At 54.4% G+C, this 24,140-nt stretch overlaps 2 protein-coding genes and 2 long non-coding RNA genes across 7 annotated transcripts in view; 1 reads left to right on the plus strand and 3 right to left on the minus strand.

Moving 5' to 3' along the window:
• Positions 1-522: 522 nt before the first annotated feature.
• On the minus strand, positions 523-2,976 carry LOC122741843. The gene is made up of 3 exons (XR_006354879.1): positions 2,304-2,976; positions 2,056-2,173; positions 523-1,248 (listed from the first exon to the last, which is right to left on the minus strand). It is a non-coding gene; the product is annotated as an uncharacterized LOC122741843 (long non-coding RNA).
• MFSD2B (major facilitator superfamily domain containing 2B) lies at positions 2,063-15,692 on the plus strand. Of its 4 annotated transcripts, none has more exons than XM_043985653.1 (15): positions 2,063-2,200; positions 4,501-4,626; positions 4,868-4,992; positions 5,142-5,265; positions 5,515-5,593; positions 6,244-6,389; positions 6,579-6,669; positions 6,765-6,883; positions 7,549-7,632; positions 7,732-7,812; positions 7,887-7,996; positions 9,167-9,310; positions 12,113-12,289; positions 14,279-14,361; positions 14,790-15,692. In XM_043985653.1, exons 1-14 carry the CDS (start codon positions 2,138-2,140, stop codon positions 14,343-14,345), a joined length of 1,536 nt encoding a protein of 511 aa, XP_043841588.1. In that variant the 5' UTR covers positions 2,063-2,137; the 3' UTR covers positions 14,346-14,361; positions 14,790-15,692. The 4 variants fall into 4 exon arrangements, with proteins under 4 accessions (XP_043841588.1, XP_043841589.1, XP_043841587.1 ...); XM_043985654.1 differs by having other exon boundaries at positions 14,831-15,692; XM_043985652.1 differs by having other exon boundaries at positions 14,279-15,692.
• LOC122741844 lies at positions 4,914-6,807 on the minus strand. The gene is made up of 3 exons (XR_006354880.1): positions 6,624-6,807; positions 5,395-5,588; positions 4,914-5,055 (listed from the first exon to the last, which is right to left on the minus strand). It is a non-coding gene; the product is annotated as an uncharacterized LOC122741844 (long non-coding RNA).
• Positions 15,693-18,083: 2,391 nt separating the features above from the next.
• The window catches only part of LOC122741833 (WD repeat and coiled coil containing), a 32,284-nt gene continuing 26,227 nt past the window's right edge, over positions 18,084-24,140 (minus strand). Inside the window, exons 3-4 of the mRNA XM_043985651.1 lie at positions 23,873-23,990; positions 18,084-19,771 (exon numbers count right to left, since the gene is read on the minus strand). Coding sequence (XP_043841586.1) covers positions 19,650-19,771; positions 23,873-23,990 — 240 coding nt within the window. The 3' untranslated portion in view covers positions 18,084-19,649. The remainder of the gene's footprint in view (positions 19,772-23,872; positions 23,991-24,140) is intronic.

Here is a 24,140-nt window from a genome sequence, read left to right on the forward strand (position 1 = left end):
CCAAAGCCAGCAAACAATGTATATAGGTTCTACATTTCAGTTGTGTTAAACGTTTCTACATTAGTCATGCTGTAAGAGAAGGATCAGAACAAAAATGGGGAAAAACTGCCAGAAAGGATAAATAACAGTAACAGAAAAGCAAAAACAAAAGTGAAACTAGTCTGCTTCAATCTGCATCCAGATTCCACAGTCCTTTTTCTGGATGTGGAGGGTATTTTCCACCATCAGTCTTTTGGAATTGTCTTGGATCATTGCACTGCTGAGAAGAGCTAACTAAGTATATCACAGCTGGTCATCACAAATGTTGCTGTTACTGTGTACAATGTTCTCCTGGTTCTGCTTGCTTCATTCAGCATCAGTTCATGTAAGTCCTTCCAGGTTTCTCTGAACTCCTCCTGCTCATCGTTTCTAACAGCACAATAGTATTTCGTGACATTCACATACCACAGCTTGTTCAGCCATTCCCCAGTTGATGGGCAACCCCTCAATTTCCAGTTCTTTGCCTCCACAAAGAGAGCAGCTATGAATATTTTTGTCCATGTGGGGCCTTTTCCCTTTTGTATGATCACTTGGGGATACAGACCTAGTAGTGGTATTGCTGGGTCGAAGCAACCACCTTAGATTTTAAAAAGAAATGGACAGAGGAGGGAAGTGGGGTCAGGAAATGACCTTCAGCGGGGCAGGTCTTGTCAAAAGAACATCGGAGCTGCAATAGCTCCAAATGAACTGCGACAGGATGGAGGGTGAGAGGGACCAAAGGAAGCTGAGGACTGAAAATTAAAACAAAAACATTCTCAATGCTGGGGGAAGAGAGAGAAGGGCTAGGGCTGTTCTTGGCGGACAGAACGATGACAGCAAAGCCCGCAGGATGCTCCATTTTGTGGGGTTCCTGTTTTCTCTGGGAAGGAGCCTGCAAGTGGCAGAAAAGTGGCCACGTAGGGGAGCAGTGCAGGCCGCTGTCTGCCCCGTCGCCATCCTCCTGCCTGCCTCGGGTTGGGGAGGATTCCTGAAGATGCTGGGTTTCACTGGAGACCCAAGGGCAGGAGGAAGAGAAGAGGCGCGCACGGGGCACTTCCGGTGTGCCTGGCACTGAGCGCAATGCTTTTACGAAGGTGATTTCAAATGACCCTCCCAACAACCCTGCGCCCGAGGCGCTCTTCCGATCCCATTTTACAGTTGAGGCAACTAAGGCAAACCGATCGAGTGACTAGCCCAGGGAAACCCTGGGTTTTGGAAGCTGGATTTGACCTGTTAAAAAAAAAAGTTATTGTTATTGTTATTCTTCTTTTAAGATGCCGGGAAATCTAGGAGGTGGAAATGAGGAGGGGCCGCTTCCCAGGCAGGGGGGACAGTCAGGGGAAATGCCGCAACTCGGGAAATGGCAGCGAGTCTCAGAGAAGGTTCGAAGGAGTAAGGAAAATGACTTCCTAGACCAAAGTGCCCCCCTCCCGTCTCCCCCTGCCCATCCCCCCTCTCCCCCGCCCATCCCCCTCCTCCCTTCCCCCTCCCGGTGCGCAGTCTAGCCCGGGAGAATGCTATCTCCCTGTGGGCCAGACTGCTTTGGAGTTGGGTAGGTACTCTCGGGGCCTGGCACGGTCTAGGCGCTTAATATGGCTTGAAAAAGTCATTCACTTTCTGTTGAAAATCTGTTCGATTCGATTTTCCAGACTCAAACATGGGTTCTTCTCAGCCCGGCCTGATCAGGGGCATTCACTCCATCCCTGACCAGAGCTTGCCCTTCCCGGGTCTTAAGCTGAGGACCAGAGGCTGTGAGCGAAGCGGCTGGCATCCGACTGCCGCCGATCTGGGGCACGGCTGAAGCACCCATCCCGGGGCTGGACCAGGTTCTGGCTCTCCCTTCCCAAAACTTAAGGCCCAGAAAGGGCAAGGTATGCCCAAGGTCACACAGCAAGCAAAGGGTGAGCCAAGACCGCCCTCCTGGGATCTGAGAGCTCCCCAGCCCCAGCCCTAGCCCCACCCCGGACAGCCTCTTCCTCTTTAGAACACACCGGGGAGTCCTCCAGCCCCCTCCTGCCCCGCCCTCTCCAGCCCTACCCCGAAGCTCAGATCCAGAAGAGGAGCTGGTGTTCCAGGTGGCAGCGACGGTAGAGGATACCGAGGCAGCGGCGGCGGCTGGATGGCAACTTCCACGCCGGGCCCCAGCCCCCAGCCCCTAGAGAAGGAGGAGGAGCCCCCTCAGGTGAAGGCAGGGAGGACTGGGAGCGGAGTCCAGGATCGGGGAGGGAGATTAGTGTTTGGTCCAGCTCCCTTCTGGGCAGTCTCCAGCTAGTGGGGGGACTCACCGCAGCCGGAGGCTGCTCTCCTGGCCCGCTCAGGGGCAGCGCTCCTAAGCGGGGAAATTCTTCCAAACATTCGGCTGAAATCAGCCCTCGGGGCCCGGGCTACCGCTACCGGTGAGGTCCTCCTCCTCCCCGGGCGGGCAGCGCTGTCCAGTGCTGGCTTCACCTGGTCACCCATCCGTCAGCCCCTCGGCCTTGGCTCCAGGTTCCTCCAGCACCCGCTGCCCGGGGGGTGGGGGTGGGGGAGCTGTCCCTGCCAACATGTCTGGCCGGCCCACTCTCCATGACTTGGCTATCCACGACTCTGAGGAAGTGTGAGGGTGAGCAGCGCGATAAGCTTCTATCTGGGGGCCCAGGGAGGGAGCTCAGGCTGCCGGGTGGGGCCACTAGCTGCTCCCCCCCACCCCCACCCCAGTCCCTTCTTCCTTTCCTCAGGGCTGGGCCTCCCAAGACTGTTGACAGGGGCTAGGACAGCTCCTAGACCTTCTTGGAATCCCAAGTTCACTGGAAAGGAAGCGTCTTAGGCCAGGCTCACTCCCGACACACATGCTGACTTGGCATCCAGCCTCTGCTTGAGCAGTTACCTTGCCTGGCATCTTACTACACTCACATACATCCTCGCACACTCTCGCACACACATGCGCAGACACCTACACACCGGGAGCACTAGCAAGGTTAGGCTGAGGGAGGAATGCCCCAGCTAGGCAGGTTGGCCTCCTGTCTGTCCTTGAGGTTCCAGTGAGACACCAGGTGCTGGGGACAGTCCTAGGACCCGAGGGTTCTAGAGCCCAGGATATCCATAACTCAGTGGGGGCGGTGCCGGCTCAGTGTGCTGTGAACCAAGTGAGACCTTCCATTCAATTCAATCCATCCCGTTTATTTAGCTTTTAGTAAATTCCTCCTGTGTTGCAGGCACAGGGCTAGGCACGAGGGCTCCAAAGGCAAGACGGAAGCCGCTCCCTGCTCCCAGGAAACTGGCATTCCTCTGCGGGAAATCTCCAGACAAGAAAACACAAACCATCCAAAGGTCCATACCAAGTGGACTTGGCCCATTAACCCTTCCTGCCCCCAAGTCCTTGGTCAGGCCACTGCAGAGTAAACGTAGGAGAGTCAGGAGAAAGCACCCCCAGGCCCAGGCAGCAACCTCCCTCTCTGCCCATTGCTTCTGGCATTGTCTCCAGAAGGCCCCTTTGAAGGTACAGCTCACATGAGAGAAGGGACAGTATAGAGGTCTGTCCCTGGTGGCATCTGCACTGTGAGGGAAATCTTAGGCCAGCACCCAGGGGCCACTCTCACAGACTCCCTGCTGTCTTCGCCCCAAGACCCCTCCTGAACCCCAGGTCCCCAGCTCACCTACCATCCTGCCAGGGCCCGTGAGGGATGCTCTGGAGATGGCAAACCTTGCACCACTCTGCCCCTGTCTCCCCCAGGTCCACAGCTTCCTAGTGGTCATCCTCACATACCCCCATTCTCCCCATCCCCAGTCAGTCACTTAGTCTTGTCAATTCTTCCACTTACCTCCCATCCTATGTCTCTCTTCGCTCAGAAATCTCTGAGATGGTGGGGACCTCAGGCACTTCCGGCTCACCCCCACTCTGCCCCAGAACTGTCTACACAATCCCCCCGGGAGCTCTCTTTTCTCTGCTTGAAGCTCCAGGGAGGGGAGCCCTCCACCTTCCATGGCAGCCTCTCCTATTCTAGGACAGCCCACCGTTGAATGCCCCTTCCTGACATCCAGCCCACGTGGGCTTCCTGGCATCTTCCCCACGCCCCCTGCTCCCTGCTCTGCCCTACCCTCATGCAGACCAGGCCAATCTATTGTCAGGGGTCAGCCCTTCCGATGCGAACACAGGTACTGTGTCCCCCCACAATGGGTCAGAACTACAGCAATAACCTAGGCCCCTCCCCCTAATGCCCAGGTCTGATTGTGGCACCCCTTGAAGTCCTTCCCCAGGAGGGGCCACTGTAATTGCTCTTGTCTTTGTACCCCGGAGCCTGTCCGGGCTTAACAAACAGTGGACACAAGCAAGGGACAGTGAGACAGTGGAAAGGTGGTCCCAGGACCTGGGACAAATCCCTTCTTTGCCCCCAAGCCTCAGTTTCCCCCTCCAGAGTTCCTCTAGCTCTGAAAGTGTGACCCTGTGATAAGGAGGAGGGGGGTCCAAGGCTGAGGGGCCTGGTGACATTTGTCTTTCCCCAGGGCAGTCCTGCTGAGCACCTCTCGGTGGTCTCTAAGCTCTGTTACAGCATCGGTGGGGCCCCCAATCAGGCAGCCTCCAGTGCTGCAGCCTTCTACCTGCAGCTCTTCCTGCTCGATGTAGCCAGGGTGAGGCCTTCCTCCCGTCCTCCCTTCATCCTCTCCTCCCTGTCTGCCTTCCCCCCCCCCTCACCCTCCTCCCTCTACCTCAGAGTGGCCTCCAAAGGGCCAGGGACTGTGGCTGGGGTCTGCCGGGATGGGCGTGGGCGTGGGCATGCGCACCCTTGTGCACGGCGGGCCAGGGGATGGTGGGGCTGGCCATGGACCTGGAGCTGTCCCCGTACTTACTCCTCTTCTTCTTTGGCCCCAGATCCCTGCAGCTCAAGCCTCGCTCATCCTGTTTGTGGGTAAGCTCTCCGGGGCTGCGGCTGACCCCGCGGCTGGATTTCTCATCAGCCGGAGCCCATGGACGCGCCTGGGCCGCCTCACGCCCTGGTGAGTCCCAGTGGTTCAGGCATCCTTGGGGTCATAGGCATGGGCAGCCTGGGTGTCTCCTGCCTGTGAGAGAAGGGACAGGGCTGGGGGAGGGAGGGTCATTCCTGAGGGAGCCAGTCTGGGCTCACCCCCTTCCCGCCCTGCCCCAGGATCCTGGGCTGCTCGCCTTTCCTGGCCCTCACCTACTTCCTTCTGTGGTTCCTACCCCCCATCACCCATCTGCGGGGTCTCTGGTACGGAGCTTTCTACTGCCTCTTCCAGGCCCTCTCCACGGTGAGTCCCCACACCTGGTACCTGCCCACTGACCCCCCCACACACACCTGGCACCTGCCCACTGACACCCCCCCCGCACCTGGCGCCTGCCCACTGAACACGCCCCCACACCGGTGCCTGCCCACTGACCACCCCGTGCCTGCAGAAGAGACCAAGCCAAGGGACAGTGGCTGTCGGGCAGGGCAGGAAGAGGATCCTCCGAAGGGAGCCAAGGCCTGTCCATGTCGCTGACGCATCCTCTTCTTGCAGCTGCAGCAGGTCCCATTCTGTGCCCTTACCATGTTCCTCACTCAGAACCAGCAGGAGAGAGATTCGGCCACTGCCTATCGTGAGTTAAGAGATGCCTGGGCTGGGCCCTCTCCAGGAAGCCCGGGCAGGCAGGGCAGGGGGCACAGAAATGGGGGAAACAGGCTCGGAGGCGTGCAGGGCCCCCCTGACATCGCAGGCAGTCAATAAACAGTTAAGAGTCTACTGTGTGCCAAGCACTACAGAGACCAAGAAAGGCAAAAGGCAGCTCCTGTACTTGGGGACTGTCGGGGAGGGAGGGGTAAGAAGAGGGCGGGAGGGAGGGAGAAGGGGGGTCTAGGTCATGAAGGGCTGCGAAGGCCAAGGGGGCCACTGGAGTGGACTGAGTAGGGGGTGACACTATCGGATCCGCATGGAGGATGGCCGGGAAAAGGGAGAGACCTGAGGCAGGCAGACCCCTCAGAGGCTCTGGTCATAGCCCAGGCCAGAGGGGATGAGGGTCGGCCCCAGGCTGAGGGCTGGAGCAGAGGGAGAAGGAGCAAAAGTAAGAGACAACTGGAGAAACAAGAGTCGACTGGTTGACAGTGAAGGTGCCAGGTGGTGGGAGGACCCTGGGGCGGGACCAGGTGGGCGGAGACCCTGGGGCGAGGCTAGGGGGACCAGGGGCGGGGCCAGGTGCTACCCCTCCCCTCATCAGCAGTGACTCTGTCCTCCACCCCCACCCCACTCCAGGGATGACCATGGAGATGGTTGGGACGCTGATTGGAGCCACCACGCATGGCCTCATTGTGGCCGGGGCCCACAAGGCCCCCAAATGCCCCGAGGCCAACCTCACTGACCCACTTCTGGCTGTGGCCTCCAGCATCTCTCCCCATACGGTGAGACAGCCTGGGAGTGACTCCCCTAGACAAGGAGCCTCGTTCATTGGAGGCCACGGGACCTTCTTCGTGGCCTGAGGGAGGGCAATATAGGCCCTGAAGAGAGGCTCCCACGGGGACCGGCTGGGGAATGTGGAGGGGGTCCCAACCTTCCAGCCAGGCCACCTCGTGACCCCGTGCTTCCCACAGCGTCAGCTTTACATGGTCGCCGCTGGGCTCATCGCGGGAACCTACCCACTGTGCGCGTCCCTGCTCGCCCTGGGGACCACGGAGGAAGACGGTGACTGCGGCTGGGGGCGGGATTCCGGCTGGGGGCGGGGGCTCCCGCGGGCTCCCTCTCCTAACGCGCTGCCTGTGTCCGTGTGTGGCCCCCAGCTCTCTACATCCTTGAGCAGCGGAGGGTCCCCTTCTTCCAGGGGCTCGGCCTCACCCTCCGGCATCAGCCCTACCAGAAGCTTGTGGCCTCCTTCCTGTTCATCTCTGCTGCTGTCCAGGTGACTGGCCCCGCTGACCCTGGGAGAGCTCCGACGCAGGGGGGAGGGATGGCCAGCCCTTGCCCAAGGCCCATAGGCCGCAGCCAGGGCCGGAGGGTGGGCACGGGGGGGGGGGGAGGGTGCGGAGGCACAGCAGAGAAGGGGAAGAGAGCGGCGGCTCAGCGCTGGCTGGCTTGGGCACTGCTGGGGCTGGGGCCAGTCATCGGGCGGGACTCAAGGGCGGGGCTGCCGCTCATCTGCAGGGACCACAGCCGTGCCCACGCCAGTGGGCTTCTGTAACTGCTGGCGGCCTTCCGCGGTATGACCCGGGGTCGTGCTTATGGGGAGAGCCCCAGCCAGGACCCATAGCCCCCGCCGGCAGCAGCACTGAGTTCTGGGCTCCTTCCCTAGCAAGGCCCAGAAAACCGGGAGCCTCAAGCAGGAACATTAACGGGGTGCCCCGCCCCGGAGGGAGCCTGCCCCCAGGCCAGGGGCCATCCCTGCCTCCCAGGGAGCTCAGTGCTCTGCAATAATCAGCGCCCACCATGCCCAGGGAACGCGGGCGCCCAGAGAGATGGGGTGGGCAGCGGCTTGGGGGCCAGGACAGCTGGCCTCACATCCTCTTTGGCAAACCCCCCTGGTTCTTGGGGGCCACCCCGATGGCCACCGTCCTCCTGTGCCCGCAGGTTCAGCAGAGCTACCTTGTCCTGTTCTGCACCCATGCGGCCTCCCTGCATAGCCACGTGCAGAGCCTGGTGCTGCTGGTACTGGTAAGGGGGCGCGGCGCACTGGGTGGGAGGGGGTGGGAGTGTCACGGTCAGAGGCCCTGGGCAGCGGCCCCTGCTGACAGCGTGGTTTCCCTCCCCCAGGTAGCAGCTGTCCTCAGCACCCCATTCTGGGAATGGTTCCTGCAGAGAGCCGGCAAGAAGGCGGGGGCCTACGGGATTGGGGTGCGTGAGTGCAGGGGGCCCTGGCCGACGGTGGAGGCTGGCAGCCTCTGACAGGCTCCCCTCTCCTTCCACAGGTCATGGTGCCCTCCGCGCTCCTACTGGCCGCGGCTCCCAGTGCCCCCTTGGCCTACGTTGTGGCCTTAGCGTCTGGTGCCAGCATCGCTGTGGCCTCCCTGCTGCCCTGGTAGGTGGCCCAGGGAGGGGATCCTCCCCGAGGGTGGGGTGGGGCATGTGGCCACCCTCTGGGGGCCCGGCCGCCTGGGGGGGCGGGGTGTGCTTTCCTGGCCTGCTCAGGACAGGCCGCACGGGTCAGAGGAGGGTGAGAGTTCAGGGTTTATGTCCAGGCGCAGCCCTTAGAAGGGCCAGCAGGGAGGGTTTGGGAAAGGCAAGAAGGCGTGAGGTCAGTCAGGGTCCAGGCAAGTAGAGACCACCGACCCAGCTGGCGAGCCTGCGGAGGGCTGGGCAGTGAAGGCTCTGAATGGCACCCATTGGGTTGGCTCCTGCACCGAGGGGAGCCGGATGAAGCTTGGGGCGGGGGGCGAAGACTGGGAGGACAATGATGGTGGCAGTTCTGTGCACTGTGAGGAGAGAAAGGGTGAGACGAGAGCTGAGCCGGGGAGAGGTAACAAGGGCCTGACTCAGGGCAGCAGTCGCTCCTGGGAATGGAGAGGGAAAGGAGGGAGAGAACAGGCATTTATAGAGCCCATCAGGGTGCTAAGGACTTTACAATTATCTCCTGTGATCCTCACAACCACGCTGGGACAGAGGTCCTATTATTATCCCCATTTTTACAGGTGGGGAAACTGAGGGAGGCTGAGGTGCTGTGACTTGCCCAGGGTCACACAGGTAGTAGGTGTTTAAGGCTAGATTTGGGGCAGCTAGGTGGTGCAGTGGATAAAGCACCAGCCCTAGATTCAGGAAGACCTGAGTTCAAATCCGACCTCAGACACTTGACACTTACTAGCTATGTGACCCTGGGCAGGTCACTTAACTCTTATTGCCCCGCAAAAAAAAAGGTGGGGGCAAGATTTGAATTCAAGTCTTTCTGATTCCAGGCCGAGCGCTCTCCACAGCGCCTACCTCAGGGCAGCTTGGAGAACAGAGGGGAAGAAGGGATGTGTGGATATGGGAAGTGGGGAAGATTGGGTTGGACTGGAACTGGGAGGAGCCTATGAGCCCGGGGGTTGCTTTGGGGGGGGGGAAGGCTAAGGACTCTCGCTTCCCGCCCCGGGCTCCGGGGGTCGCGGACAGCGCCTGGGGGGCTTTGTCCCCAAGGACTGACCCCCCCCCCCAACCCCCGGGGCCGCGGGCTTGCCAGGGGTCACAGACAGTGTCTGGTGGGCTTTGTCCCCAGGTCCATGCTGCCTGATGTTGTGGACGACTTCAGGCTCCGGAGACTTCCCCTGAAGGGTCTGGAAACCCTTTTTTATTCCTCCTACGTCTTCGTCACGAAGCTGTCGGGGGCCGGGGCCCTGGGTATCTCCACCCTGAGTTTGGAGTGAGTGACCGATGTCATGGGGCCCTGAGGGGAGCGGGGTGGGGGGCGTCCTGAACCTGAGTGTCTGCTCAGCAGCTCTTCCTCCGCATCTGGCCTTGGGGCCCAGCTAGGGCTGGTGGGGCTGGCGGGCCCTGGGAGAGCCCTGCCTGGCCTGGGTCTGGGAAGATCTCTCAGCTACTCCCATTCCTGGGAGCATTGGAGGCCATCCCTGGCAGGCCTTGCCTGCTTGCCTGTGTCTGTGATGGTTCCGCCGGCCCTGAGATGGCTCACATTTAGTTTTGGGCTCATTTGGTCCTCGTTAACAGCCCTGGGAAGTAGGTGCTCCTGTTTTTCCCATTTCACAGATGAGGAAACAGGCCCAGAGAGGCTAAGTAACTTACCCAGGGTCACACAGCTCGGTCCTAGGAGGTGGGGAGAGGGTCAGTCCTGGTAGATGGCTGTCACGTGCCCCGAGCTCCCCCTGCCCCCGACCCATTTCCTTTTCCTTCAGGGGTCTCAGAACACGTTCTCCAGATGAGGTGTGACAAGGGCATCACTTTCTGCATCTTGTAGCATAGTTCCATTTGGAATCAATGACTAGGAGTTACTCACATGGAGCTTGTGGCTTACTCAGACCCCAAGATCTTTTTCAGGCAGTTTCCTGGCCATGTGCCCCCATGCCCCCATCCTGTTGTGAGTTTAATTTTCTGGACCCAAATGCCAACCTTCTCTTGGTGCCAGTTGGTGCCCAATGTTCCTGCTGGTGGCTCCAGGGTGGGAAAGCCCTACTTCCAGGTGGCCCCTCCACGCCTTCTTCCAAGTCAGTGATTAAAACATTAAATAGGGCAGAGGGAGGGGAGGGGCCAAACATTTGTATAGGCCCTACTATGTGCTGGGTACTAGGCACCTTACCACAAATACCTCCTTTGATCCTTACTGTGAGCCTTCAAGGCAAGTGCCATTATGATTCCCATCTTACAGCTGAGTAAACTAAGGCAGACAGAGGTGAAGCGACTTGCCCAGGGTCACCTGGCTAGCAAGTATCTGAAATGTGAACTCAGGTCTCCTGGCTCCAGACCCACGTCTCTGGACACAATGGCACCTCCTCGGCACCTCTCAATAGCCCCCCATCCCTCCCTGGGTTGCCTCCTTCCAAAGTGGTGCTAGACCACTGCTGACTGCTGATAGGGTCGGCCCATTCCCCCAGCTCCAAACGCCATCATAGGATTCACATCTCTCCACCTTGTCCACAAGGATAGCGTGAGACCCTCGGCCAAGCATCTGCTGAAATCTGGGGGTGATCAGTGATCTCTAGCTCGGGGCTTGGAGGCGGCTTCAGACGCTCAACTGGCCAGGGGACTTGAGCTGGATTTTTTCCTCTGCTTCAGCCACACCCTGCAGACCTTTCAGTGTGGTCAAAATGGGAGGGACGATGGTGTCCGATGTCCCTGGTGGGGGCTAAAGTTGGCTTCGGGATGGGACTTCACCCAGGGCAGCTCGGCAGGGGAGCTCCCTTGCTCTTCTTGGGGACCGATTCCTCTTGAACTCTTTGGTTTCTGTCCAATTTCCAGATCACTTATCATCCTTGTCAGAGGGAAGTAAGCCTTCCTTTTTGTGCTCCGGCCCAAGCAATGTCCCTCTGGCTCCTCTGATCCTCCTCTAAGGGGCGGCCTGGCCTGGCTGCTAAGGAGCTGGACATGAGTGAGGAAGACAAGCCTCAGACCCAGACCAGCAGGTCCCTTGGGCTCTCAGCGCCCCCAGAAAACTCCTGAGCCTCTGAGCTGCAGAGGTGCTGAGCAACGGCTTGGCTCTGGACACAAGCAGGTGCAGTTGGCGCCGTTTGTGTCCTTGCTAGCCAGAGCTCATGCTGAACAGCTGGCTCTTTTCTTGTGGGGTCAGACCACCCTTCTGGGCATCTGCTCTTGCTACCTGCCCACACTTCCATCTTCCGGACATCAATTTCTAAAATCCACATTGGCCAGTGAGCTCTTTCTGTGCCCACATCAGTCTCTCGAGACAACTTCCCTTTTGTCCCTCACTGGAATTGTTTCAGTGTCTTCAGGATCTCATTCTTGAGCATCTCCTGTCTCGGAGGCCCTGGCTTCCCTGCAGCATTTTAGACTCCTTTTTCTGAGCCCTTTGAAAACAGCTCTCCCCACATCAAGGCACCTCTTGGGCTATGCCCAGCTTGTGCTGTACTCCATCAAGGACTCGGGGTTAGAGTGCTTGTCACCCCAGGGTTCCCAGCATGTGCATATCAGCAGCGAGTTAGTGAGAATTAGGTGAGAAATAGGACTTCTCTGTATTGATTCTTCCTAGTAAGAGGAGTCAAGGTGTTATTAGCTAGTCTTCCTTTGGCAAAAGTTAGGAGAGAGGAGAGAGTGAGGGAGAAGAGGGGAGAGAGAGAGAGAGGAGGAGGAGGAGAAGGATTCCCACTGCATTTTTCCATGCCAGGCTTGGGATCTGCTTCCAAAACTTTTCATGTCTATCTTTTTGATGTCTAAATGGGTCTGTGGTCTCTTCCAATGACAATCACTTCTACCAAATCACCCACTTCTCTCCCCCATCCATCTCTCCTCTGGTTCCTGGGTCTCCTCACAGACAAAATGTTACCCTGGGGATCCCACTATATTTTTCTATCTTATTTCTTTTGAATGAGTCTATCCATCTAGATCCACCTCCCAGCCAAGCCCACCAAATCTCAGCGAGATGCCTATGACGTCCAGTTAGCCTCTTAAGACCACTAGTTCATTTATGGCCTAATTGTTGCGCATCTGGCTTCAGACCCTCGGAGGGCATGGACTTTACTGGATTTTGTCTCAGGTTTGCAGGATATGAGTCTGGCGCCTGTAAACAGTCTGACAAGGTGGTCGTGGCCCTCAAAGTCTTGATTGGAGCTGTCCCCACCAGCATGGTGCTGATAGGTCTGGGCATCCTGTCCGTTTACCCCATCACTGAGCAGCGGCGCCAGGAGACTGCCCACAGGCTGGATGTGCTGAGGTGGGCACTACTCACACAGGTCTGAAGGACCACACGGAGATGTGCTCGTGGACACACGAGTGCATCCCGTCAAACAGGTGTGACGTGTAGTCACACATGTAGTTTCCAGCGTGGAAGGCCAATCATGCTGACCCTGGGCCCAGGGAGAATTCAGGGAACTCAAGGAGGATTGATTAGCTTCTTCCTATGGGCAAGGCACCAAACATACAAGGACAAAAATGGAGCAGCTGCTCCTGCCCTCCAGTAGCTGGCAGCGTCCTGGGCAGTGGCCATCAAGGCATCAGATCAGAAAATGCACCAGCTGTGTACACAATGAACACAGAGTAATTTTGGCAATGGGGGGAAGGCGCATTAACCACAGGAGCAATCGGAAAGAGCTGAGCCAGGAAGGAATTAGGAATTCCAAGGGAAGAATATTCTAGACATGGTGGGTGGCCAGTGCAAAGGTGCAGAGGTGGGAGATGGAGTATTGCAGCGAGGAACAGTGTGGAGAGGGGCATCACTGAGGTTGGAATGATAGGCTGGGTTGGCTTGTGAGGAACTTCTGTTGATCCTGGAAGCAATAGGGAGCCACTGGAGTTTAGTAAGCAGGGGAGTGACATGTTTAGATTTTCTCTCCCCAGTATCTCTCACACAAAGAAATATCCATGAGAAGCTGATCATCTGGGTCAAAGGTAGCTGAGAAAGGGCCATTGGATCAATCCAGTAAGAGTAACATGGGAGAGAACATGTTCAGTTGGAGGATGAGGTTGGAAACCAGGTTACCCAGAGCTAATAAGGAGGCAAGAAGAGTCTGCCCGAGAGTCAATCAACACTTACTATGAACTGTCCCAACCCCTTGCCTCCCCTTCCCTCAAGGAGCTCACAGTCTAATAATGGAAGCAGCAGACAATGAACTTTTTTTGTTTTGTTTTTGCGGGGCAATGGGGGTTAAGTGACTTGCCCAGGGTCACACAGCTAGTAAGTGTCAAGTGTCTGAGGCCGGATTTGAACTCAGGTCCTCCTGAATCCAGGGCCAGTGCTTTATCCACTGCGCCACCTAGCTGCCCCCGACAATGAACTCTTAATTAAGAAATGTACAGGGTAAATTGGAGGCAACCTGAAGGAGAAGGCAGTGTGGAGGTCAGGAAAGAGAGGCTGAGAAAGCGGGGGGTTTGAGCTAAGCCTTAAGGAAGGCAGGGATAACAAGGGAGAGTGCTCCAGGCTTGGGGCCAAGAGATGGCGTGGGACACCCTGATTATCAACTCCAGACTCCAGAAGGGCGGTGGGGAGCTCAACAGTAATGGAGACCTTAGGGAGAGGGCAGGGTAAGGCGAGGTGAAGAGGCCTATGGGACATCCAGTCTGAAATGTCTAATATCTACCTGCAGTCTGCTGGTCAGGGGCAATGGCAGGGCTGGATAAGGAGATTTGGGCATCTTCTGCATAGAAGATGATACCTGATCCATGGCAGTGAAGCAGCCTAGTAGAGAAGAGGGGGCTCAGACCAGAGCCCCAGGGGACAGCTGTGCTTGGAGGGAGTGATCTGGAGAAGCAGCAGGGGGGTGTCTTGAATACCTAGAGAGGAGTGACCCCCGGTGCCCAAGGTTGGAGAGAGGTCAAGGAGCATGAGGATAGAAGAGAGTGGTAAGGGGTTTAAAACGTGGGGAGGGGAAAGTGAAGGCTCCCATTGTAGGCCATGATAGGGGAGGGGAGAGATGCTTGAGGGGATGGTGGTGTCCAGTGGGGAAGTTCTCAGGATTGGGGAAACCCGGACACATCTATAGGCAGCCACAAAGGAAAATGAGAGAGGGGGTATCTAAGGGGCATTCGGATAGGAGGAGGGTACGAACAGAGGAAGGGCCGTCTTTCCTCTGCACTTGGAACAATGTTTGGGGGCAGGAGGGCATGGGAACCCACAGGTCAGTGGCAGCATCCTCTGGAGGGATGGCCGGTGGCGGGTGTACACAGGAGCCTGTGCTCATGCTTGGCCTTCTCCTCCCTCTCACAGGAAGGAGGGCTCCACGTCCAGTCACCCCAGTCCCAGTGGAGCCCAGGGTGGAGCCGCAGGTCCCTGAGCCCAACCCAGCAGTGGTAAGCCTGGCAGACGCCTCAGGCCGGCTCCCGGCTTGGGTTCTGCGGGGTTTTAAGAAGAAATTAGGGTCAGGCAATCCCAGGTTACAGCTGCCATCCCTGCAGTCCCTCACCAATGCACTGCGGGCAGCCTTCCACGGAAGAGCCCCCACATACACAAAGAGCCAGTGCTGTCCCCTGGGTGGGGCCTGAAGGACATTCCCATCTCCACGTACCTCCAAAAGGCCATGATGTTTGGTCCATTCCCCTAAACCCTCTCCCACGCCTTGCTTTCCTGTTATGTGACTACAACACCAACCTCCCACCTGCCTTGAGTCACAACCTAGGAGTCACCCTGGATTCTTTGCTAACTCTTCCCCCACCCCCCACTGTCACATCCAACATGGTGCCAAGGCCCGGGATTTGCCCCTTGCAGCCTCTCTCTGCAGGGTGCCCCAACCTGGTGCAGACCCTCACCTTCTCACACCAGGCCTACTGCAATTGCTGCTGAGGGGTCTGCTCGCCCCAGGCCTATCCGCACTCCAGGCCAGCCTCCAGCCACTGAAGGGTTTTCAGCAATGATCTGACCATGTCACCTCCTCTTCAATAAATTCTGATGACTCCCTATCACCGTCAGGAGCAACTACAGAATGATCTGCTTGGCCTCCAGAGCCCTTCCAAACATCCCCCACTCCTCCCTTTCCAGACATTTTACACCTGCCTCCCCAAAGAGACTCTTTAGTCTTAGTGCCCCCCTGCCTCCTGGCTCTCCCATCTATAAGACCCTCCAATCTCTCCACTGCTCTGGGCCTTCTCTCTGGCTCTGCCCAGGCCTGGAGTGCTCTCCCTCCTCTGCTCCAACTGCTGACCTCCCCACTGAAATGACACCTGCTACAGGAGGCCCTCCCTACTCCCTCTTCACGCCAGTGCCTCCCCATTGGTTATTTCCCATTTATCTTGTACTTCGCTTGTTTTGAATACTGTTGTCTGCCTGTTGTATCATCCCTCCCCACTCAAGGCCTTTTTTGGTATCCCAGTGCCTGGCATACAGTAGGTGCTTAATAAATATTTATTGATTACCGATCAAAGCCCAGCAGGGTCCTAATTGCTTTTCTTAAGTTTTGAAAAGGCAGAAGCCAAGGCTTTTCAGAAATTGAAGCTGGTGGCCTACACGTGCATGTGTCCAAGCACGCATGCACAGAGATACCACCTGTCCCCGCCCCCGCAAGAGCATGCACTAAAGGGTGAATTGATGCTGCAGGTGGTACGCCCTCCACCATGTAGTCTGGGCTCATTTTCCTTAGTGGGTCTTGAATCTGTCTGGCCAGGGGACTAGGGCTTAGGTCACTGACCTAGCTGCTTGGTGCCCTAAGTGCAAATGCCCCCTCTTCCCTCAGGAGAACTCTGACCAGCAGATCAACATGGCCAGCACAGAGACAAGGAAGCCAGGCGCAGCTGAATCCAGGCTGTACCCTTGCTGAATCCTCTCCCTGCTAGGCCTCAAGGAATCTCCCTTTGCTCCCTGCTGGATGGTCCGAGTCAGGTCTAGGCTACAGAGATGCCTTTGATTTCTGAAATCACAGTAATTTCTGGATGTAACCTTCCCCTTTGAAACACACAAAACGGGATGCTTCCCATAGATAGAGCATTTATTAAGTGCTTAATGTGTGCCAGGTACTAGGTGCAGGGGATACATAGACAAGGAAGCAAGGCAGTCCCTCCCTGCCCTCAGGAAGCTTGCATTCTAATAGGGGAAGACGACACATAAAAAGCTGGGAGGAAGGGGGAGGGAAGGAGGGTGAGGGTGCCCACGGGAGTCAAAGTAGCTGGTGAAGAAGAGGAAAGTGCAGAGACTGAGTCATGCTGGGCATAAGAGAGCAAGATGGTCAAGGCTAAGGACTCACCAATCAGAAGAGGTGGGGGAGACCACCAGCCTGAGTGCTTAGACTGGCCTGTGGCTGAGGACTGGGGGGAGGTCCTGTAATAAAGAGTTCAGCAAAATCCCCTGACAGCGGCGGGCTGTCTGCCAAGAGGGTGCTCTTCAGTACCACGTCTGAAGCAATTTCTGTGAAATTTTACATTCTTTTGGTTGATCAGTGAGCATTTATTAATCACCTATCATGTGCCTTCTTTGAAGTAACTGGAAAATCTGTCATTGGATGTGAATTAAATTGTTGCTATATGTATTAGGATATACACATATATATATACATCCTAATATAATCTATAATATACATAATGTAATCATGTTATATATAATAATAGCTATATTCCCTCACTGTCTATATAAATATTTGTTGAGTTGAATCGAAAAGCAAAAAAGAACCAGGTCTGAGTTCTGATGCTCAAAAGGCATCTTCTGTGTGCCCCTGCTTGGTTCCACTCAACTCCGTTCACTTCTTCACTCTGCACCAGGTCATAAAAGTCATCCCAGGAGTCTCACATTCTCATTTCCTAGAACGCAGGAGAACTCGGCTCCATCCCCATGGCATCTTTTGTTTGGCCATTCAGTGATCAGTAGGTCTTCAAAGCATGCTTTTTTGTGGCTCTCCCTTGGAAACACACATCCACAAACTGCAGGTGTCCCTCGGGGGTCTGTCCTGGCTCTCTGCTCTTCCTCAACCCTACTTCCCTTGGGGATATCATCAGCTTCCATGGATTTAACGACCATCTCTCTGCTGATGATTCTCCACCTCTCCTGCCCCAATCCCTCTGCTGGCCTCCACTCTCTCATCTCCCACTGCCCTTCAGACATCGCCAACCGGAGTCCAGCAGATATCTGAAACTCAACATGTCCCAAACAGAGCTCATGCTCCTTCCCCCGAAGCCTCCCCTCCCCCTTTTCTATTACTGTCAAGGGTACCGCCCACCTCCCAGTCCCTTAGGCTTCCAACCTACCAGTAATACTGGGCTGTCTCACTACCCCTAACCCAGGAGGGTGCCATAGCCTGTCAATTTCACCTGTGCAGCATCTCTGGTCCATTTCACCTCAGCAGCATCTCTGGTTCATTTCACCTCTGGTCCATTTCACCTCAGCATCTCTCAGACACGCCCCTTCTCTCCTCTGACCCTGCCCCCACCCTGGTGCAGACCCTCATCCCCTTCAGCTTGGACTATGGCAATAGCTGCTGGGGGCACGGCTACTGTCTTTGCATCTCCAGAAGCAAATACAAAACCCTCCATTTTAAAAATAGTATTTAAAATGGTTTTCAATTATATGTAAAAGATAGTTTTCAAAATTCATTTTGCAAGAGTTCCAAAATTTTCTCCCCTCCCTCCCCCCACCTGCAGTCAGCCAGCAATTTGATATGGGTTGTACATTACAATTCTGTTAACCATATTTCCACATTAGCCATGTTGTGAGAGAAGAATCAGAAAAGGGAAAAAAACCACACAAGAAAGAAGAAACAACAACAAAACAACAAAAGTGAAACTAGTGAGCTTTGGTCTGCATTCAGACTCCATAGTTCTTTTTCTGGATGTGGGGAGCATTTTCCACCATGAGTCCTTTGGAATTGCCCTGCATCACTGCACTGCTGAGAAGAGCCAAGCCTATCACAGTTGATCATCACACAACATTGCTGTTACGGTGTACAATGTCCTGGTTCTGCTTACTTCACTCTGCATCAGTCCACTTAAATATTTCCAGGTTTCATCATTTCTTACAGCACCATAATATTCCATGACATTCATAGACGACTTCTTGTTCAGCCATTCCCCAATGGATGGGCATCCCCTCAATTTCCAATTCTTTACCACCACAAAGAGCTGCTAGAAATATTTTTGTGCACGTGGGACCTTTTCCCTCTTCTCTGATCTCTTTGGGATACAGACCCAGCAGTGGTATTGCTGGGTCAAAGGGCATGCCCAGCCCCACAGTCCTCTGGGCATGGTCCCAAACTGCTCTCAGAACAAGGCTTGCCATGTTAAAGCTCTCTGTTACCGGGTTCACCTCCTCCTTTCCTGATTCCCTGAATGCCAGTGCCTGCCCTCTGAGATGAGCTGCACGTTGTCCTGTACGGATCTTGTTTGTACACCGTCATTTCCCTGTTCTCTCCCCCATTCGACCCTAAGCTCCTTGAAGGCAAGGCCTGTTTTTGCCTGTTCTTGTACCCCCAGCTCTTAATCCATGCCTGGCACACAGTAGGTGATTAATAAATGTTTGTGGGCTGACTAGGGTTGTTTCCCAGTGAGCCTGGTTTGAGGATATGTTTCTCAGACTCCCCAGAGCTTCTCACCAATTCTGATGAGGAGGAAGAATGGGGTTTGGACCAATGTAGCTGCAAAGGGAGCTCCCCAAGGCCTGATCCTTTCACTGGGACAGCATCTCTTGGTCGTGCCCCCTTCTCTGCTCTGACCCTGCCCCCAACTGGTGCGGGCACCCGTCACCTCACCCCTGGACTAGGCTAGTAGCTGCTGGAGTCCCCACCACAGTGCATCCTCCATTTGACCCCCAAAGGGCCTTCCTAAGGCTCCCCACCCCCCATCTCCAGGAGCAAACACAAAATGCTGTTTGCCATTAGAGGTTCTCCAAGCCTCGCCCCTCCCCTCAGCGTCTTCCAGACAGTGACCAGGAACAAGACCCTCCCCCTTCCCACCCTGGGCCTTTGCCTAGGCTGCCCCTTCTACCTGGATTGTGCTCCCCTCTCCCTTCTGCCTCTCAGGACCCGGCTCGGGGTCCCCCCACCCCCCAGAACTCCATTCTCCACCCGCAGAGTCCCCACAGACTGCAAGGGCCCTGAGGGCAGACTGTGGTTTTTTGTTTTCACCTTCCCAGGGTCAGGAGCAGTGCCTGGTACATTTTGGGGTGTGGTGGCCCCTTGGGGGATGTACATGCTGTGAGATTTAAAACTGGATACAAGAGCACAGGTCCTTCAGTTATCCTAACCGACAAGCTTTCACTTGTTACCACAATGCCTAGACAACCACCCTGGGAGGGGGCTACTACTATGATCCTCATCTTACAGGTGAGGAAACTGAGGCAAGGGCTGGTGACATGACTCCCCTAGGAGGCCGGATTTGAGCTCAGGCCTCCTTGGCTCCCAGCCCAGCCCAGCCCAACCCAGAGCTCCCTGAGCTGTCAGGGGCCAGTAGGACTCTCAGGTGGCAGCCATGGAAGGAGAGACTCCTCAGTGGGAGCATCACCAGACTTTATTCTTCCTGTCTTTCTATAAAGTGACGCCCCGGCACCTTTCGAGCTCATCTGTCCCCGAGAGCTCCAGGCACCCAACACTGCAAAAGAGCCGCACAGAGCTCTGGGTACTTCTCAGGTACAAACGCCCCCCCCCCCCCAGCGGGAGGACGCTGACTCACTGGGTTGGGGAGCCCAGCCCACTACGGCTGCCATCTCGGACAGTGATCTCCTGGGAGGCGGAGAACGTGAGAGGGACGAAGCCTTCGCTGTCGGCAGAAAGGACGATCCAGAGAGAGCCTGGAATTCCAAGAGAGCGGGGTCACAACTCTGCCCAGGGCCCTGCCTGCCCCTCACTCTGGCACCTTGCTCTGGAGAGGGCCTTGGGTAGCCCGGGGGCACAGTGGAGAGGGAAGGGCAGAGCCCAGGTGTCGATGGCTTATGGTGCCAAGTGGGGCCCTGCAGAAGGAAGCCCAAACCCCTGCCCCTTACAGGCTGAAAGGTCAAGGGCCTTCAGCTGGAGGTCTGTCCCCAAGGAGGACCGTGACATCAGGAGGCTGTGCAGGGTCCCCAGCCTCACTCTCTGCTTCAGAGCCATCCATCAGGACGCCTGGAGATGGTCTGGATGTTTGAGGCAATCGGGTTAGGTGGCTTGCCCAAGGTCACCCAGTCACTGAGGTGAGGTTTGAACTCAGGTGCTCCCAACTTCAGGGCCACCCAGCTTCCCCAGCTAGAGGGTCTAGGACTATGAGGAAGAAGGGCCTGAATCAGGCTGGTTCACATGAATGATCAGACATCCTCGCCGTCTTCTCCAGCAAACAGTCACCACGGCCCCGCTGCCCTGTCCAGATCAAATACTCCCTCTGGTCTCTTGAAAGATCCTTCCCAAGACCCTGCCATCTCTTTGAGCTATCATCCAATATCTCTTCCCTTTCTCGGACAAACTCCTTGAAAAAGATGTTGCCACAGCTAAGTGTGTTTCCTCCCCATCTCTGTTTGCCAGGACGAGGGAGGCTCCCTCCTGACCGAGAGATCCCCTGCCATCCCACCTCCTCCGGCGGGTCGCCCCTCGGCCATCCCCCCCTTATCTTCCCTCTCTCCTCCCCTCCTGCCCACAGACACACCCAGGTGTCCTCCATCTGGAGATGACCCTCCTCTCCCATCCCTGCTATCTCCCTGTGCCTCCTCTGCCCTCTATCCACACCAGTGGTGTCTCCACAGTGACCAGCTCCAGTGGCCTCCTCTGAATCCCCGTGCTCCCTGACCTCTCTCCTCCCACATCCTCTCTTCTCTCTGATGGCCCCCCTCCTCCCTCCTCGACCCCTCCTCCTCCTCCTCTGTCTCCTTGGCTGGATCCTCCTCCAGACCACACCTTCTCACCTCAGGTGTCCTTCAGCTTCTGTCCTAGGCCCCCCCTTGTCTTCTTCCTCTACCCTCACTTGGTGATCTCATCAGTTCTCTGAAGGTGATGCCTCAGTATTTCTCCCCCGAGCTTCCATCCCCTATCACCAAGTGTCTACTGGACATTTCAGAGGGGACGCCTCAGCGCCACCTCACACACAATATGCCCTGAACAAATGTCTCCCTCCTCCAAATGTGCTTATTTCTTTTAAAAATGTTTACATTCTTTTTTCCCAATTTTAAGTTCCAAACTATCTCCCTCCCTCCCTCCCCAGCCCGCACCATTTGACACAGAGAATCATTGTATTCATACTCCTATCTGACAGTTCTTTCAATGGATGCAGATAGCGTCTTCCGTCATGGGTCCTTGGTAGTTGGTTTGGATACTGATCATACTCAGGATAGTTCAGCTGTTACTGTGTACACAACGTTCTCTTGGCTCTGATCACTTTTCATTATTTTATACAAGTCTTTCCATGTTTTTCTAAAATCAATCAGCTCATCAGACAGCACAGCAGCATTCCCTCATAATCCCATGCCACAACTTGTTCAGCCCTTCCCCAATGGATGGGCATCCTCTCAATTTCTAGTTCTTTGCCCCCACAAAGAGAGCTGCTATAACTTATTTTAGAACACCTGGGTTCTTTTCCTTTTTACACAATCACCTTGGGAAACAGACCTAGTAGTGCTATTTCTCTCTTTGGGCACAATTCCAGGTTGTTCTCCAAAAGACTGGATCACTTCACAGTTACATCAACAGTGTATTAATGTCCCAATTTTTTTCAATTCCCTCCGAGATTTGTCGTTTTCTCTTTATACCCAATCTGATTGGTGTGATAGTATCTCAGTCATTTTAATCTGCATTTCTCTAATCAATAATGATTGAGCATTTTATGTGACTATATATAGCTTTGATTTCTTCACTGAAAAACTGTTCATATCCTTTGACCATTTATCAATTGAGCAATGATTCATATTCTTATAAATTTAACAAAGTTCTCTATATATTTGAGATATGAGACATTTATCCGAGAAACTCTCTATGAAATCCCCCCTACCCCAGTTTTCTGCTTTCTTTCTAATCTTGGCTACATTGATTTTACTTGTACAAAAATGTTTTAATTTAATCAAAATTATCTATCTTGCATCTTACGATTCTCTATGTCTCTAGTGTGTCCATAATTTTTTGTCCTGTCCGTGAGTCTGATGGGTAATATGTTCCATGTTCTACTTTATTTATGATCTCTCCCTTTATATCTAGGGCATGTATCCATTTTGACCTTTTCTGGTAAATGGTGGAAGATATTGGTCTACACCCAATTTCTGCCAGACTGCTTTCCAGTTTACCAAAATGTTGTTTTGGGGGTTTTGGTTTTGTTTTTTTTTTTTTTGGTGAGGCAATTGGGGTTAAGTGACTTGCCCAGGGTCACACAGCTAGTAAGTGTTAAATGTCTGAGGCCAGATTTGAACTCAGGTCCTCCTGAATCCAGGGCAGGTGCTCTATCCACTGCGCCATCTAGCTGCCCCAAAGTTGTTTTTTTTTAACCCAATAGTGAATTCTTATTCCCAAAGCTTAAATGCTTCTATTTATCAAACACAAGGTTACTATAATCATTTGCTTCTGGGTGTTGTACATTTACTCTGTTCCACTGATTTGCCTTTCTATTTCTTGGCCAGTACCAGATAGTTTTGATAATTACTGTCTTATATTATACTTTAAGATCTCACATTGCTAACCTTCCTTCTTTTATATATATATATATATATATTTTTTTTTTTTTGCGGGGCAATGGGGGTTAAGTGACTTGCCCAGGGTCACACAGCTAGTAAGTGTCAAGTGTCTGAGGCCGGATTTGAACTCAGGTACTCCTGAATCCAGGGCCGGTGCTTTATCCACTCTGCCACCTAGCCGCCCCCCTTTTATATATTTTTTATTTGTTCCCTTGATATTCTTGACTTTTTGTTCTTCCAAATTAGCTTTATTATTTTTTCTAGCTCAATACAATAATTTTTTGGTAATTTAATTGGGATGGCATTAAATAAGTAGTTTTATGTATTAATTCAATGGTTTTCTTACATTCAACTTTATTAATCTCACCTTTAATTTTTAGGACTTCTAATTAGGTGTTTAATTGAGGATTCTTAGTTTGTTCTTTCCCTAGCCTCTAGCATACCCAACTCGTCAGTCTGCTATTTCTCTATTTTACTGATGTAAGCATTTAGAGATACAACTATTTCCCTGATCAGTGCTTTTGCTGCCTTCCACAGGCTTTGGTACGTTGTCTCCTTATTGTCATTCTCTTCAATGACACTGATGATTGTTCCAATGACTTGTTCTTTAACCTACTCCTTCTTTAAGATTAGGTTTGGGCTCCTGTTCATTTCTTTCTTTTTTTTTTTTGGTGAGGCAGTTGGGGTTAAGTGACTTGCCCAGGGTCACACAGCTAGTAAGTGTCAAGTGTCTGAGGCCGGATTTGAACTCAGGTACTCCTGAATCCAGGGCCAATGCTCTATCCACTGAGCCACCTAGCTGCCCCTCCTGTTCATTTCTAATCTGTGCTTCCATGGTCCAAACTTGCCTCTTTCTGTCTGGGCACTGCCCTTCCTCTGGCAGGTTCTGAACTCCAGCATTATCCCTCCTTTTTCTTACCCTGCACATTCAGTAATTACCTTGCCCTCCTCCACAACATCTCTCATGTCTGTACCCTTCTCTCCATCCCTCTCAAAGGCTGTGTCTGACGTACAACAACCTGTATGTAGGTGTATCTAACCAACTGCCTTATGTCGAGAGCTTAGGAACTTTATGCATAATTCTTGTCAGGTAAGGTTATCCCAGCAGGGACGGCTCCATTCTTAAACCTCCTATCTCAAAATGCCCCGCACACACCAAGGGCTTCATACTTTTGCTGGGTGATTGACTGGAAGTCTTCCCGACCCCTGTGCCCAGACACAGAGCCTCCCCAGCCTTTGCCAGCCCTGCCCGGCCCCAGGCAGACTCACCGTGCTGCATCTCCACCAGAGAGAGGCCAAACATCTGCTGAACCATCTGGAGGCGCAACTTGCCATCACAGAGAAGGACTGCTCTCTTGTCCTCCGTGGGCCCTGTTGGGGATGGCTTCTTGGAGCCCAAGGACAAAATCTGTTACCCCAGAGCCTGGTGCCAGGGCCTGGGTGAGAAGCGGCCCAGGCCAGACCCCCCTCAACCTCATGAAGAACCTGAGCACCCACAAGCAGCACTGAGATGAAGATGATAAAGAGAAGAAAGGAG

The sequence above is a fragment of the Dromiciops gliroides genome, chromosome 2 (genome assembly GCF_019393635.1).
Source record: "Dromiciops gliroides isolate mDroGli1 chromosome 2, mDroGli1.pri, whole genome shotgun sequence".
Taxonomy (NCBI): Eukaryota; Metazoa; Chordata; class Mammalia; order Microbiotheria; family Microbiotheriidae; genus Dromiciops; species Dromiciops gliroides.

What these genes read in the sequence shown, in the direction of transcription:
- MFSD2B (XM_043985652.1), top strand. Translation starts at nt 2,138, where the DNA reads ATGGCAACTTCCACGCCGGGCCCCAGCCCCCAGCCCCTAGAGAAGGAG. An exon ending in CTGGGCCGCCTCACGCCCTG is followed by an intron (nt 4,993 to 5,141) that starts GTGAGTCCCAGT and finishes GCCCTGCCCCAG; the next exon opens with GATCCTGGGCTGCTCGCCTT. An exon ending in TCTTCCAGGCCCTCTCCACG is followed by an intron (nt 5,266 to 5,514) that starts GTGAGTCCCCAC and finishes CTCTTCTTGCAG; the next exon opens with CTGCAGCAGGTCCCATTCTG.